The sequence below is a fragment of the Vipera berus genome (assembly GCF_964194415.1).
Source record: "Vipera berus genome assembly, chromosome: 4".
NCBI lineage: Eukaryota > Metazoa > Chordata > Lepidosauria > Squamata > Viperidae > Vipera > Vipera berus.
Window position 1 is genome coordinate 98231610 of NC_138206.1, and position 17445 is coordinate 98249054.

At 36.1% G+C, this 17445-nt stretch overlaps 1 protein-coding gene across 1 annotated transcript in view; it reads left to right on the forward strand.

Annotated features, from left to right (window-relative positions):
* The window catches only part of PCCA (propionyl-CoA carboxylase subunit alpha), a gene marked incomplete at its 5' end in the record, with an annotated part of 233369 nt that overhangs the window by 122829 nt on the left and 93095 nt on the right, over positions 1–17445 (forward strand). Inside the window, one exon of the mRNA XM_081326398.1 lies at positions 5052–5154. Coding sequence (XP_081182524.1) covers positions 5052–5154 — 103 coding nt within the window. The remainder of the gene's footprint in view (positions 1–5051; positions 5155–17445) is intronic.

Here is a 17445-nt window from a genome sequence, read left to right on the forward strand (position 1 = left end):
ACAAAACACTTACATAGAGAAAGGGAGAGAGTAGAATTATTTACTTGTTAACCATCTATGAATGAGAGACAGTTTTCTATAGCTATACAATGTCATATCTATAAACAATAAACTTCCTTGTTCTTGAAGTAAATGAAGACTTTATCTCTCTGTTTTCGTTTCTGGAATTCCCAAGCAAAATATTGTACTAGTATTGATGAGGAGATATTTTTTGTAAGCCAGCATATTTTGGAATAAATATACTTGGTAGCTACTATCAGTGTATTTATTCCAAAATATGCTGGCTTAAAAAATAATTTCCTTCTTCATGGATCAAGGCTATTGAGTCCAACTTTGTCGAATTAGGCTTTTCTCCATACTCAGTACTCGAAATGGACTATGTTCAGGCAAAGCAAACCCAAAGGTAGAGGACATAAAGAGGCAAGCAGACTTAGAAAAAGCTCCATTGTTTCTGGCTCCAGATTCTGTCAGCAATGCTGCCACCCCTGCCAGTTATCTTAGCCAGTTAGTGAATCATTAGAAAGCCTTTTCACTTGCCCAATCACCTGTGCTTTCATCAGCCATCCTGGACAGCCCATATAAAGGGATACCACCCTTTAGGCTATTTGCATATGAGAAAAAACAGGAATTCTGTTTCCCTATTGTACGGAGTAAACTTTGATTAGCAAATTAATACTAACATGTTGAGGATATATCAAACTCCTGAAATCCTTTGAAATTATTCATAATTGCTATAAAGGGGGCACAATGTGGCTCAGTGGTTAAAGATGCTGAACTTGTCAGCTTGAAAGCTGACAGCCCGGGTTCAAGAACCAAGTGCCGTGTAACAGGGTGAGCTCCCATTACCTGTCCCAGCTCCACCTTACCTAGCAGTTTGAAAGCGCTTGAATGTGAGTAGATAAATAGGTGCCACATCAGTGGGAAGGTAACAGCAATCTGCTCCTTGACCTATAGTCCTGATAGCCACATGACCATGGAAAATGTCTTCGGACAGCGCTGGCTCCCTTGGCTAAGAAACAGGTAATCACTGCACCCTAGAGTCGGACATGACTGGATAGGGAAAACCTTTATTTTTATCTTACTTTGCTATATGACTAGCAGATGTTCTAATTCTTAGAATTGCCCCAATTTGTAATAAACATTGTCAGAATGCATAAAAACTAATAATAGTTTTAAAATTTCAGCAAAATATTTAACATTACTGCCAAGAAGAAAGATGAACTATTGTACCAGAGCTGATAGGCCACTCTCTATAGGGGAGGCAAGGAAAGGGGGAAATAATAAGTCATCATCCTAATGATGCAACTGTGTTTTTGCATCAGATGCCATGAGATATTACATAATCCTCTCATTTGCCCAAAGATACTGTGACACAAGTGTCATCATTTTGACATTACAATGGCTAGCTATTGAAACCTAGGTTGGTGGATTACTATTATAAGAAACAATGATCTGAATGGGACTAATATGATCAAGTGGTAGCAACATCATATTTCCTTGTCATTCTTACTATCTGTGGATAGTGAGATGGGCGGCGTATAAATTTAGTAAATAAAATAATATAATAAATCCTCTATGCTGAATGTGGACATAGATTCCTGGGATTAATTTATGAAACACTCATATGTATTAGTTGAGCAAAACTTTTTGAAAAATGATTTTTTTTACAGACATTATACTGCACAAGAGAGTCTTGGATATTATTCATAACTTGGAGCATCTATGCACATCAAGCCAAAGCCCATGAATGATAAAGCATGTATGCATAATGAAGAGACTCTTTTGTTTGCTCCTCCTCCTCCTCGCCATTTACCTGTACAGAGAAAATCAAGAGGCACATTTAATCATAGATCTATAGGCTAGACTGGTAGTATTAAATAAAATTTATGTTCAAGAAATTTTAGCTAAAAAAATAATTTTAAAAATTGTTAAGACTAAGATTGCAAAAATGTAAGAAGTAACATTGAAATGGATGCCACCAAATAAAAACAGTAAAATCAGCTGATGAGAATTTAAACCCCTGACAAACTCAGCAAGACTATGAGACAACTAGAAAACAAATCAGTCTTACACAGAATAAGGGGAATAAACCATATCCACCTGATCACGCTTGACCAGATTCAGCTGGTTTAGTTACCACATGTTATTTTATATGCAGCTGCCTAAAACCTAGTTACTGTACATTGTCTCAGGATTAATATCAGAAATATCACTCTTGAGTCAGGAAATAAAAATTGAAACACACACTGCTAAAAGGAAATTCACGTATTCATAAGAATGCATTTGGGGATGAGCAGCATTATTTCTTGCAGTACTTCTGCATGTAGTATTTCTACGAGATATTTAAGTTAAATAGATTCCAGTGATGAAAATAATTAAAGAGAGAAAAAAAAACCCACAACTTTTTCAGAGGGAAGAATGACATAGAAAACTGAAAAAATACCTAATTGTCACTCAACCAGCCTGGTAGTTAAATAATTTTCAGTTACTACCTTCTGAGATAAGAGGAATGGTCACTAGGTTTAGGAATCTCTCAGAGGTGATACACACCTATAAAAGATCTTTTGATTTTCTTAGACTTTAAAATGTTTAGATCTACCGGTAATTGTTTTAGTTTCTCTTCTCCCATGATCTCCTTGATCTAGGTTTCTTTCGATCCTTATTATATTTTATTATACTTTATGTAATTAAAAACTCATCTTATAACTCTAGATTTGGAGGGACTAAGTCAAATTCTCTGATCAGAACAGGATTCAGTGTCCTAGATCATGTTTGCCGCTTTGAGTTATTTGTAGAATAATAAAGGCGGATAGCAATAAACAAACAAATATATAAATGAAATGAAACCAGCAGAATAGAGCCCTTGACCTCTCTGGCTAATTACTCTTGAACTGATATTACTGTTAGGAAGCTATTCTCTCCCTCTCCTCTACTAATAAATTTATTAGTCCCTGATCTGCACCCTGGAAGGAAAAGATGGCTTTATTTCTATGTGATAGTCTTCCAGATGCTAGCATACACCTCTCAGTTAACCTGCTCTCAATCTAAACATACCCAGTTCCCTTATTGGAGGCCCATTTCTGAACCTGTTTTAATTTCTTTGAGTTCTTCTTGAACCTAATCCTAACTCTTTTTAAATTGTGGTGCTCAGAAATAGAGAGAATATTTTAAGTTGGTTCTGATCAAAGGAGAAAATAGCGGAATAATTTTTCTCCAGTGATTTGGAAATTAAACTTGTTGATGTAAATTGTATGAACCTACTTTGCAGCCATATCATACTGCTAACTTCTATTCCATTTTCACTCAGCTGCTGTTCTAAGATCTTTTTCAGGTTCTATTTTCATACGATATACCTCCCATATTATAAATAATTTGATCTTTTCTTCCCCTGGTAAAGATCATTACAGGCCTCCATTAAATTTTATTTTGTTACTTTCAGCCCATTTTTCCAACCTATGAATTTTCTTTTATTTCTTAAGATATTGACTGTCCCATCTAGTGTTTTGGTTTTAACCTCTATAGGGGGAAAACATTGAGAAATTTTATTACTCAGTGGTATATACGTTACTGGCAGTGTGTGTGAAGCTGACATTGTATAAAACACCTAGGAAATCTGTAGAACGTATGACATTTCTAGGCAACGTATGAAATGTCTGTGTTATTTTAATATATTATATACTTTCCCTAGGAATTATATATAGTGCCTAGGCATTATGCAGGACAAGCACTATTTAGGCAAAGTATGAAAAGAGAGTGATGAAAAGGTTTAGGGTTAGGGTTAGAAATAACCCTAGCCCTTCATTGAAATGAAAAGATGTATATGGAAATGAAAGAAGAAATGCAAAATAAAGTACAACATGTTCTTAATGAAAAGGAAACAAGAGAAAAAGACCACTATCGACCTACTAGAAGGAAGGCTAGAATGGCATTTTAGTGGGAGTATTTTGTACTTTGCTGGTTTGCCTTTTGGCATCATATAGAATGTATGAGGGAATATAGAATATAAATATAGAATATAGAATGTATAAGGGACGTGGTGGCTCAGAGGGTTAGGATGCTGAGCTTGTCGATCAGAAGGTCGGCAGTTTGGCGGGTCGAATCCCGAGTGCTGCGTAACAGAGTGAGCGCCTGTTACTCGTCCCAGCTTCTGCCAACCTAGCAGTTCGAAAGCACGTAAAAATGCAAGTAGAAAAATAGGGACCACTACGGTGGGAAGGTAACAGCGTTCCGTGCGCCTTTGGCGTCTAGTCATGCCGGCCACATGACCACGGAGACGTCCTCGGACAAGCGCTGGCTCTTCGGCTTTGAAACGGAGATGAGCACTGGCCCCTAGAGTTGGAAACAGCTAGCACGCATGTGCGGGGGAACCTTTACCTTTACCTTTAGAATGTATGAAATATTAAGTGCTTCATACTTTGATCTCCCAGTTTTGGCATTCGATAGATTTCCTAGGCATTCTATGAAATGCCTAATTTTACACATTGACGGTAACATGTACATTCTGAAAAATAATTTTACAAGTAATGAAAAATTGTATGAGGAGCCCTGAAAAGACCAGCTCCTTGTTCTTATACCCTTTCCTGAGCTCCTGCCAGATTACTGCCTAACCAAACAAAAATGAATACAAGGTTCTGGCATGCTGTAGATATCCATATCTATCATTCTTTTTATTTCTGAAAGTACCACTACGCATCCTAGGCCTGCCTAGAAAATAAAACAGTAAATGGGTACAAGCGAGATATTTAGAAGTGTGCACCAAGAGAAGAGGTAAGATAAGCTGGAATGGTAGTCGGCATCTTGTGAGACTAAAGTTTGATGATGAGGGATCATCTTTCCTGTGCCTCTTATTCGGTGTGTACCTTATTTGAAGCCACCTCATTTTGCTGTTGGGCAATCTTCTGGCAAGAATTTATGATAAATGCTGTCACCTGCTTTAAAATTTCCTATGTGCCCATTGACATAGCAATTCCTGTTCTAACAAAAATGAATTACGAAATATAATTAAGATGGTGATACATATAATGCATTTGAAATTTGATTTTGAAATCTAGGGCACATATTGAAAGACTCTGAAAAAATGGAACTACTAGTAATAGCAGTGTCTCTTTATATGGCTGAACGACTTAGATCACTGAGGTTTCTGGGAGTTCCAAGGTAAGTTTGATTCTAGAATACTTTGTTAGTTCATGGTGTCATGGAGAACTATTGAGAACTGACAAGATATTATTTGTTTCTTTTAAACATTTGGGATATGAATGTAGGTTCTTTTGCACATTACCTATTAAAGATCTTCTGGACAATTGTCAACATAGATTGTAGGTGAACAATATAAAGCTTCAGATTGTCTCAAGAGTGTTGTGTGAAAGGCATTAAAAATCCAGGAGGGGAGAAAATTAATATTTTTAATTAACTAATTATTTAATTTCATTTGAAATAAAATGAATTTATTTTTGTGCTGGTTGCTATCTAATTTTTGGATTGTGACCAGGTGAGTCACAGTATACCATGCATAAATGATAGGAAGGAAGGAAGGAAGGAAGGAAGGAAGGAAGGAAGGAAGGAAGGAAGGAAGGAAGGAAGGAAGGAAGGAAAAGAAAATTTCTGTTTGTCAAACAGACTGCTGCTTAGATAGCAATTTTCTGTTCCAAACAACATGCTGAAATTCAGAAATGTGGAAGTTGTGATAATGTATGTATGTATGTATGTATGTATGTATGTATGTATGTATGTATGTATTACATTTATTTGCTGCCCATCTCATATCCAATGACTCTGGGAGACTTACAGCAAAAAAACTTCAAAGCATTAAAGATGTTAAAATCAACAATTATAGAACACAGCAGATGAAATCATTATTAAATACAAACCATTAACACCAGATGGGAAAGTAGGAAGCCGGACATACAGAATAAGGGTGGAGGTGGGATTAAGTTTTAGTTAGTCAGCTACCTCCAATATGAAACTCCCCCATATTATGAACATAGCATGTCTAAGTTTTGGGAGAAATATTAATTTTTATATAAATCACCAAAGCAGTACAGGTTAGGGTACTAATTTTAAATTTTATGAATAAAATCATTCAGTCACGTTCCGCTTTCCTATAAATAGAAATATTTGCTCCATTGCTTTCATCTATATCAGGCATGTCAAACTTGCGACATCACGTGACATCGCACGACGTATCACTACTTTTTCCCCATTGCTGGCAATGGGGTGGGCGCGGTTTCAGGACGACGTGTCCGGCCCGCGGGCTGGCAGTTTGACATGCCTGATCTATATATTTAGGAATATACATTGAATATATTTAAGTGATAGAAATCTGCATGAAATTAATAGTTTATATGTTGTATAAATTTTCTGTCTCCTGGTTCAGTACTATCACTGTAAACCTATTTTTATAACTTAGGTATATGTACACTAGTTATGACTGGACATTTCATTTTTGGGTGCTTTAAATTATATTTGGTTATTAAAATTGTTTTAATTGAATCTTCTACTTTTTATAGAGGGTAGCCTTATTAAATAGACATCTGCTCACACAATGGGAAGTTCCCTTCTGCTCTTCTCTGCATCCTCTGTGCTTGACAAATTTGCTCTAATTGAAATAATATAGTGATTTCTTAGTTCTTTTTAAAGGAATAAAAACTCTAAAATGTAAAGTTATAGATGCAGCATTGTTTTTAAAAATGCAATAATTGGACACCTAAATTCTCAAAATTTAATGGATATATTGTACTAATTCATATTCCAAATCTATATTAGTTGTTGTCTTGCATGCATCTATTGAATGTCCTGCTGGCAAAAAAGTTCTCATGCACCTTCACAATTGGCCATGTTAGCTAGGCATTTATGGGAATTAGAGTAGTACAGATAGTCCCTGACTTACAACAGTTTGTTTAGTAACCGTCCAAAGTTACAACGGCACTGAAAAAAATGACTTACGACCACTTTTCACAGTTACGACCATTGCAGCATCCCATGATCATGTGATCAAAATTCAGATGCTTGACAACTGGTTCATATTTATATGTCCCAAGATCATGTTATCACCTTTTGCGATCTTCTGACAAGCAGAGTCAATGGGGAAGGCAATTCACTTAACAACCAGATTACTAACTGATCAACTGCAGTGATTAGCTTAACAACTGAGGCAAGAAAAGGTCATAAGGTGGTAAAAACTCACTTAACAAATGTCTCACTTAACAACAGAAATTTTGGGCTCAATTGTGGTCATACTGTAAGTTGAGGACTACCTGTACAATATTTGGAAGGATGGAAAAGTAGTGTGAACTATTAAACATATGTGGAAACTGAGATTTCTCTAAGATGTGCTCTCATGATATTGTCTTTTGGAGATGGTATTTTTATATTCACTGGATGACCTCTAAATGATGATTCTGGCAGCTGTGCTTGTGTTTGTAATACTTGGTACTGTGGTTGATTTCCATATTCCTCATCTTGGTGAGCCACCTCTGAATGTGTACAATGGGCTGCAGAAGTGCAACTCCAGATGGGGTCTGACCAAGACAACATAGATTGCAATAATAACCACCGATGATTTGATGCATTCTCTGACTATGAGTTAGCATTTTATTCTATCTCATGTTTAGCTTGTGGCTTACAAGGATTCCCAGATTCCCTTTACAGATATGAGATATGATGAGATGAGATGTGTTATATCTGACAGTGTACCTCCCCACCCCATCCCCAAATAACTAGATACAGGTAGTCCTCGACTTACAACATTAGTTTAGTGACCGTTCAAACATACAACGGTACTGAAAAAAGTAACTTATGAATATTTCTCACACTTAAAGACCATTGCAGCATCTCCATGGTCATATGATCAAAATTCAGACACTGACACAGACTACGAAACTCATATTTATGATGGTTGCAGTGTCCCAGGGTCATATGATCACCTTTTGCAAACTTCTGACAAGCAAAATCGATGGGGGAAGCCAGTTTCACTTAACAACTGTGTTACTAACTTAATAATTGCAGTGATTCACTTAACAACTGTGGCAAGAAAAGTTGTAAAATGGGGTAAAATTTACTTAACTGACTTACTTAACAACAGAAATTTTGGGCTCAATTGTGGTCATAAGTCGAAGACTAACTACCTGTATATTCCTACTACGAGTTTGCATTTTCCACTTTTACCTTGGAATATTAAAAAGTAATGTTCATTCAGTTATTTTTCCCCTAAGGGCAGTGTCACAGATTTATTTCTACAATCTAATTGTTGAAATGTTTTCATGTTATAGAAATCTAATTGACAGATGATATTCAGATAACAGAACTAGCGATTAACATGTGAAGGAGTTATGAATAGCAAATGTATTTTAAGTGCTATGTATACTTTTCATAGGTTTTACTGTATTTAATACCTTGGTTTATTATATAGCGGGTACAATTTTGTTTGGTAAAGATCAAGTTTACATTATGCAGTGAAACAAAAATCTTGCAATCATCATGATAAGAATAATGTTTCAAGTGGAAAATCTTTAGCTTAAATGAAAGTAAGTTGTGTGAATATCTCCCCAACTTAAAGTGCTGTTCATCTCATATATTTGGCTGGAATCTTATTTATATAGGAGATTAGGAGAATTAATACTCCAAGTGGGACTGTCTCATGAGTCTATCAGCGTAAAGCTTGTACTTCTAAACTTAAACACCTACAGCACTTCCTATGTGTTGCTTGTATTGGCTACTAATATTTTCCTATTATCCCTGTTAGTTTTGGCCTCCTATAACATGGAAAAACCCACTGAATTACCAACAGTGGCACATGTGGAAAAAGCTGTCCCATTTTTCTTTCTTTCCTTTTGTTGGGCTGTTCTGTTTTATTCATTCATTTAGATAATGAAATGGAGGCAACGGATTCTTGCAAAACGTAAGGATTGGAAAATTTCAGTGCTTAATTGAGACAAGTCAGAAATGAAAAGAAATGTAAATACTTGCTGTACAGGTGGTCCTTGATTTAGAGCCCAGTGTTTCTGTTGCTAACTGAAACATCTGTTAAGTGAATGCGGCCCCATTTTATGACCTTTCTTGCCATGGTTTTTAAGTGAATCACTGCAATTATTACATTAGTAACATGGTTATTAAATAAATCTAGCTTTCCCTTTGACTATACTTGTCAGAAGGTCGCAAAAGATGGTTATGTGACACCAGGACACTGCAGCTGTCATAAATATGAGTCAGTTGCCAAATAGCTGAATTTTGATCATGTGACCACGGGGATACTGCAATGGTTATAAGTGTGAAAAATGGTCATAAGTCACTTTTTCCAGTGCTGTTGTAACTTCGAACTTTTCACTAAATGAACTGTTGTAAGTCAAGTACTGCCTGAAAAAGAAGTCACTGCTTTTCTTTCTTTTTTCTCCTTTGCTTCTTTCTCTCCCCTTTCCCCTCCCCTTTTTCCCACTATTTTCATTTATATTTTATATTTTTATAAGCTTAATACAATTATTAAAAAAAACACTATGGTTCCTATCTTACTTTTCCATGTCTCTGGCTTTTTGTAACCAAAGAGGTTAATTTTGAACAGCTTCTGCTGTTACTTGCTAAAAGTAAATAAACAAGATGTCAGGTGTTTGTTCACAAGAAACACCTAGAATTCTGGCTGAATAATTTATCTCAGATACATGTGAAATTAATAATAGAAATATGGTCCTAAATATGTCAGGGGTAGTGGCTAACAGTATTGAGTTATTGAATATAAAAATGATTATCTTGATTATCTTGCTTAATGGGGGAATTAGTTATTCCAGGATAATCTATCACCTAAATGAACCATTTTCTAGTAACTATAACTATACATGTACAATTATTACAACATGCAGTTGCTTGCATGTAGAATCTGGCTATGCATGCACACCATATCACATAATGCATGCATATGCATTATGCGCGTATACATAATTTCAGATACACAGTGTGAGTGGGTCCACTTCCCATGATTTTCCGCAGATGTTTGGTTTAGTCAGGAATGCAAACCATAGGCAATGAATTTTTGGTCAGAACAGCTCGTCCCATGTGATTTTAAGCGTATTTGGAATTTTCAAAAGCAGCTGGCCATGAGAAGAGACAAAGGAAACAAGTTGGGAGAAAAAGACATCCAAAGGACTCGACTGCTAGTGGAACTAGTTTGGTGGTATTTTGATTCCTGATAGAAAAGTAAATGTATATATTCATATACATATTTGTGAGTCAGGGTTTTTGTTTCAAAGATGAATCTTCTCTGTGGTTCTGCTGCTGCAAAAGATGGGTAAGACCAAATGGCATAATTATTGTTAGAATACTCTTCTGTGCCCTGTGATGATTCCAAAAGCTCTTGCACAGTTCACTGGTATTATTGTAGTTCTTTGGCTGCAGGATATTTGGCAGCTGTTGCACCCCACTGGCAAATCCTATTCATACTTCTTTTCTATTCACCACTGCTGTTGGAGAATTGATTTCTCCCTCCTCTGCTCTAACCTTTCCCAATTCATTTTGGATTGTTCAGTGTGAAACATTTTAATTTCATATCATAAAGCCATTCAGCGTTCAGCCTTTTCTTTTTTGTCTTTTTAACTTGTCACTAGGGTAACAGTAGAGCATGCTTCCTCTAGGCAATCAGCTTTATATTTTGCATGCTTAATGTTGCATTAAGCGCGTGCATTTTTGTTTAACCTTCTTAAATAAACTAAGCTCAATCTCATGAAGAACTAATGTGATGCCTCCTCCAAAACTCTCTTAAAATGTCAGAGATGATTGGTAAAAATCTGAAAGAGTGAAACAGAATATAAAGAAGTCCTCTCTGCATAAGTAATGATCTCCCCCAGCAGTTAGACAGAAGTGTAATATTACACAACATAATTATTCATATAGCTTGTAATGCACATTACCTTTCTAGCATTTATAATTGGAAATAAAAATGTTTACACATCACCACGTTAAGGGTGAATGTTAAAAAGACTTAAATTGGTATTTATTATATTTATGGAAAGTATGTTTTGTGATCCTGGTATGAAATGATTGACTTCTTTCTCTTCCCCACATTTGCTCTTATCCTATTTGCCTTTTCTTACATGGATTTATGAAACTCTCTTTGGATACTACTAAGAATAAAATTAAATCAGGTTTTTTTGTAAAAGTTTTTATTGGTTTTTCCCCATACGTTCAGTAATAATTTTTCAACAAACGTGCTGTCTGAGTTTACATTCGCTAATACATATTTAATTCCTAATCCTTTATTCTTTCCTCTAGCCATCGATAAAATAAGTCCCAAGTTTGATACTATTCCGTTTCTTCTTTTTCTTTCATAGTCTGTCTATCCATTTCTGTGCATTCTAGTATTTTTTAAATTATTTCTTCATCTGATGGTATTCCTTCATTTTTCCAGTATTGCGCGAACATAATTCTTGCCACTGTTGTGACATGCAAAATCAAATATACACTTTGTTGGTTAGTCTTTTCTGGCATTATACCTAATAAAAAAAGTTCAGGTTTAAAGTTTACATGTTCTCCCAACATCTTTTCTAGCCAGGTATGTATCTTTTTCCAATACATACAGCAACACCTCTTTTTTCTGTTCTGCTGATGCATGATAAAGTTTCCCAATTTTTGGATATTTCAACAGCTTATAATATTATTTTTTATATGTGTCTCTTGCAGACAAATTATAAGGTAAAGGTAAAGGTAAAGGTTCCCCCGCACATGCGTGCTAGTCGTTTCCGACTCTAGGGGCCGGTGCTCATCTCCGTTTCAAAGCCGAAGAGCCAGCGCTTGTCCGAGGACGTCTCCGTGGTCACGTGGCCAGCATGACTGGACGCCAAAGGCGCACGGAACGCTGTTACCTTCCCACCGGAGTGGTCCCTATTTTTCTACTTGCATTTTTACATGCTTTCGAACTGCTAGGTTGGCAGAAGCTGGGACGAGTAACAGGCGCTCACTCTGTTACGCGGCACTCGGGATTCGACCCGCCAAACTGCCGACCATCTGATCGACAAGCTCAGCGCCCCAACCCACTGAGCCACCGCGTCCCTTAGACAAATTATATCTATATCTAATTTCTGTAGTTTTCTAAAAAAATTGTTTCTTTTTGATGGGGAGTTTAGTCCATTTATATTCACTAAAAATCCATTTTCTTTCTCCATTTCAATTATTTATATTTAGGCCTAGTCGATCTTGTGATCCTCTGTTCTCTGGCAATTCCTTCACTCTTGATCAGATTTCTCTTTCTGTTCTCCTGTTTGTATAATTACTTCTTCAGTTGCTTCTTCTATTTGTTTCTGATCTTTTCTCTCCTCTTGTCAATGTTGCACTCCTCCATCTAAGAATGCTCGATTTCTTTCATCAAAATTTTCTGCTTTGCAAACTGAATCCAATTGGTATCTTGTATTATTCCAGTTGATTAAAATCCCTTCTGACAGTAACCATCTGAAATTTATGCCTTTTGCAATGAGCTTTGTAGTTAAGAAATGATATTGTCTTTGAGTATCTCTTACTCTCTTGGGTATCTGCTTTAAGACCACAATTTCTTTATTTTTGTATTGTAATGGTTCATCTCTAACTTTTCTCAGTATTTCATCTCTTGTTGTTTTCTTTATAAATCTTACAAGCACTTCTCTGGGTAGTTTCTTCTATTAATATTTCCATTTTTTGTCAATATCATCTGATTTATTTTCCATTTTCTAAATTCTTTGTTCATTTTTAACAATCATTTGATGGTGGACTTCAAATTGTGTCTTTATATTTGAGATTTGTTCATTTAATGTATCAAAATTACTTTTTGTCTCGTCATGATTTTTTTGGTATTGATTCTTGAATTTTTAATGTAGTTTGCATCTCATTTTGAGTGGTGCTCATTTTCTCACGCTGCAACATTGTTTCAATAGATCCTTGGGTTGTTGGGCTAGATCAGACATGTCAAATTCGCGATGTCACGTGACGTCACACAGTGTATCGTTTCTCCATTGCTGGCAATGGGGTGGGTGCAGTTTCATGGTGACATGTCTGGCCTGCGGGCTGGCAGTTTGACACCCCTGGGCTAGATGTTCCAACAGAGGGTGCAGAGGAAGTCTTTTTCATAAGTCTGGTGAGATTTGATGTACTCATTTTTTCCAGCCAACTATCTTAGTCTAAAATCCAAAGCGTAAAAGGAGCCAACTACATTAGGCTAAATCCAGTATATCAAGGAGAGAAAACAAAATAAAACAAGAAAAAAGAAAAAAAGAAAAAAAGCCAACTATCTTAAGCTAAAATCCAGCCAAAAAGAACAAGCCAACTACTTTAGGCTAAATCCAAATCCTCCAGTCAAGTCTCAGATGTAAAATGTCTGCTTGTCTCCAAATAATTCCTGTTTTGGTTATATCCAAAGTCAACAAATATAATTGTAGAAAGTTTTTTCACTTAAACTCATACAAAGGCACTTTGTTTACACCAGCTGTTGTTTCAAGATGAAACACTTTCAGTTTCTTTTATTATTTAGTGTTACTGTAGTATCTTCTTTCACCACTAGATGTCCTCTTACACTGTTTTGTCAATATCTGGTTTTAAAAGATTATTACAAAGTTTTTCTTTTAAAGTTCTTTATAGGTTATTTACTCTAGGAATTATATCTAATTTTTTTTCACATCCTGTAGGTTAAGTAGTCTTTCTTTGAGTCAGTCTAAGTTCAATTTTTAAGAGTTCTTTTATATTCCTTAAAATCCTTCCCCCTTCTGCAGTTGCTCGCCGCTTTTAACTCTCTTCTCCCCTAGTCATTCTGGGGTTTTTACTTTATAGCTCTTCCCAATCAGGGGATCAACATTTTTAGGTCCAAAAGGAAAAGGAAAAAGAGCAGGCTCACCCAGTGTCAGCACACTGTTGACAATCAGCTGTTTAGTGCAGTGCCGCGGCTCCTCACTTTTCTTCTAACTGGCGACGACTTGGGCTGTCTGGGCTTACCAGGCAGCCTTTCCTCCGTCCTTTTAGAGGGTTTCTTCAGTCCGTCTGGACTGACCGCTGTCTGGTCCGGACTCCTGAGGTATCCCTCCTTCTTTGTTGCCCCTCCAGGGCAACTTTCCGACCCCTTGGGATTGTCGGGCAAAACGAAATTGGCCCCGGCTTCTTCCACCTGTCTTGTCAAACGCCAAACCAGAAGTCTCAAAATTAAATCAGGTTTTATGTCTCATAGACAAAAGCTGCAAAGTCCATTATTTTCTCTTTCTCTAACTTCAGAAACAAGTAGATCTTATATTATGCTTAGATAGAAGTGCATACTTATGAAAACACTAGAGACAAAGTGGTTTTTTGTGATGCTAGACAATAAAATTGATATTGTTATTTTCTAAAGTTTTTTGCTATATCTTTTGGAAAGTATTTTAAAAATAATATAGCTAATATTGTTATATTTGTTTGCTGTAGTTACTCATATCCTAGTGTTATTTTTTCCCTCTGGTCTTTTAAGTTAGCTTATAAAAACAATTTGTTGGGCTAATTTTATAAGCTTTTATTCTAGTTCCTTGTTTAAATTAGAGGGAAAGCTACTTCGTTATCATGTCTGCCAAAAGGGGTTTGGCATGGTTTGTGACAGAATTTAGCCAAAAAAATCTTAACATATGTAGCAGTTAATTTACTGGTAGCTCTACCCTCATGACAGAGTCATTCTTACAGAAAAAGAATTGATTTGCAATGTGATATTTAAGATAGAAGTAGACTTTTAAATGAAGCTTATGTCCATCACAGTCAACAAAATTCATCAAATAAATAATATAATTGAACTCAAACAATCCCAATCTGTTATCAGATGACTGAGGGCTTCCATAAAGTCAAATTATTACTTTTTAATTATTAGTTCACCTTTAAGCCCACACTCTTACAGGAAGCTGTAAATCTCTCTCTCTCTCTCTCTCTCTCTCTCTCACACACACACACACACACACACACACACACACACACACACGTGCATGTGCGCACTGTGCATAAATGGACACAAACACAGGTCCACATCTTTATTAAATGTGAGCTCTTGGATCTCTTTCCATTTCATTATTGATAGTTTGCATTTTTTTTCTCTCCCTCTTATACAGTACCCAGATATGCTCATATGATGCACATGTGATTTGCACTCATGCTGCTTTTCAGCTTGGTTAGAATTTGTTAGTAACAAGCACTTACGTATATTGGGAAAAGATACATTACATATATTGTGCCAAGAAGCACAAGACAAGTAGAGAGATGGAGAGCAGTTTGACAAAATGATGAGTTGCGAACAAATATTTGCACTGATGGAGTCAGCTCTTCCTTGCTGTTGTTCAGTCATCGTGCATCTTCAAAGCCATTTTACCCCACCCCCACTTTTTAATAAATGTGTACCTACTGATACTTAGAAAATTGTTTAGAGACAATGTAGATTGCAACAAATGACACAGTTCCTCTTCATTAAGGTTGTTGGTACAGATAGAAAGTTTATTTAAAATTTCCTTAACATTAGTATCTCAGTATTAATCCATTTCTGACACTTACTTTTTATCTTTGTTGATTACCTTTTTTAAAATTAAATCTTTTTTTCTGCCAGCTGTACTTTCTTTTTATACTTCTTGTCCAACCATGAAAACTGAAGAGGTCTGTCTCAAAGTTACAAAAAAGACAGCAGTTCTAAAAGCAGTTAAAATCAGCTTTTGAATGGGAGTTATTTAGATCAGTTTAAATGAATCAAATCATATCAGACTCATGTTGAAAAATTATTTAAAAATTAATCTCCATCTGAAAAATATAATGTACACTTACAGATACCAAATTCCAGTTATTCTAGAAATTGCTCATTTATAGGCTATTTACTAAGTGTAGATGAATCTTTGCTTTCTCTGAAAAAAGCAGGGGTGACGTTTTTCTTTTATTTCATCTTTATGTTATCTCACATCCTTCATCAATATTTGCTTTTTAGAAGTTTTCTTTAATTACCCTTTGTCTTTAGCAGCAGTACATCATGTCTATGAGGAATTCACATAATTTGTATAATATTGCCATATAATATATTATAGAAAGCTCTGGGGCATAAGTAGGCACAGTGACACAGCTTTATAAATAAATCCAGAATGGTCCCTAATATACTTAACTTCCTTATTTTGAATTGATAGAGTTTACACTATTCCATCGTTGCTAATGTTTTCATTAAACAACTCCAAATGAGATAAATTTCTCTTCTGACAGGAATCAAAATCCAGTTCTTAGATACTCAATTGTATTTCTGGCCCCAAGGATATCTTGAATACTTTGGGATGGGTTGCAGTCTAGAAAAGAAATAAAGTCAATCCCACAAGTCCTGTGTGAGACCAAGTGAAGAACTGACTGAGTGGAACTGACTAGAATTGACTCTGAAAAGGACTTTGAAGCTAGATAGCAGGTGATTTTAAAATGTTTGTAAGAATCTAATTGCAACTTCCATTTTGTGAATTGAAACACTGTTGATTCTCCATATGAACTAGACCAGGGGTAGGCAACCTTGGCTCTTTTATGACTCGTGGACTTCAACTCCCAGCTATGCTGACTCAGGATTTCTGGGAATTGAAGTCCACGAGTCATAAAAGAGGCAAAGTTGCCTGCCTCTGAACTAGACCTAGCTGTTCAGGCAATCCTTAGAATGCTGCCGTTCAACCACAATAGGTAGTTAATAGCAGACTATAGATGCCTCTATACTCCCATTGTTATCATTACAGAAACCCTAGTATTCTATTGTTCTTACAACTGCATGCTTCAGTTTCTTAACTTGAACATGGCAGTTATTAGCTGATAAATAAAAACCCCCCTAAAATTTAAAATCTCCAACCAATGTCACCTTCTTCCCCACCTCCATCAGTTTTTAGCTCACCTTGCATTTGTTTTTGGAATGATTTCTTTAGGAAAATGGCTGATTCTTATGAGGGAGAGAGCAAAGTTGTATCCGCTCTAAACTTTAAACGTTCTGTGAAACTGTCTATGGAGGTTCTCAGTCATCCAGGTCATAGTTATCCCAAAGATGCTTTTCTCACAAGGCAACTGGACTTTCTTGTTTTTTCTTTAAAGACATTTCGCTTCTCATCCAAGAAACTTCTTCAGCTCTGATTGGATGGTGGGGAATGGAAAGATTTATACTCCTTGCAGACAGCTGGTATTTGCATTCTTTTAGTGAGTTGTTAGTGCTACCTGGAAGCTTATCTATGTCCTCAGGGTCACCTGAGTGGTGCAAATGTGCGTGGAGCCTTCTTGGAACTGTTGAAAGGATTGTATTGCAGACTGGAGATAGATGATGGAGGGATACAAACTTATCTGTAAAACTGTGGCATGGTGCATTAAGGCTAACAGAGAATAGAGACGCCTTAGCAGCTGAGTCATGTGATCTGAAATAATGACCCAAAGGGCACTGGGTTCCATCTATTATTCTGAATTGAATGATTATCAAAGAGTAATATCTACAAATGTAGTGAGGTTTTAGTT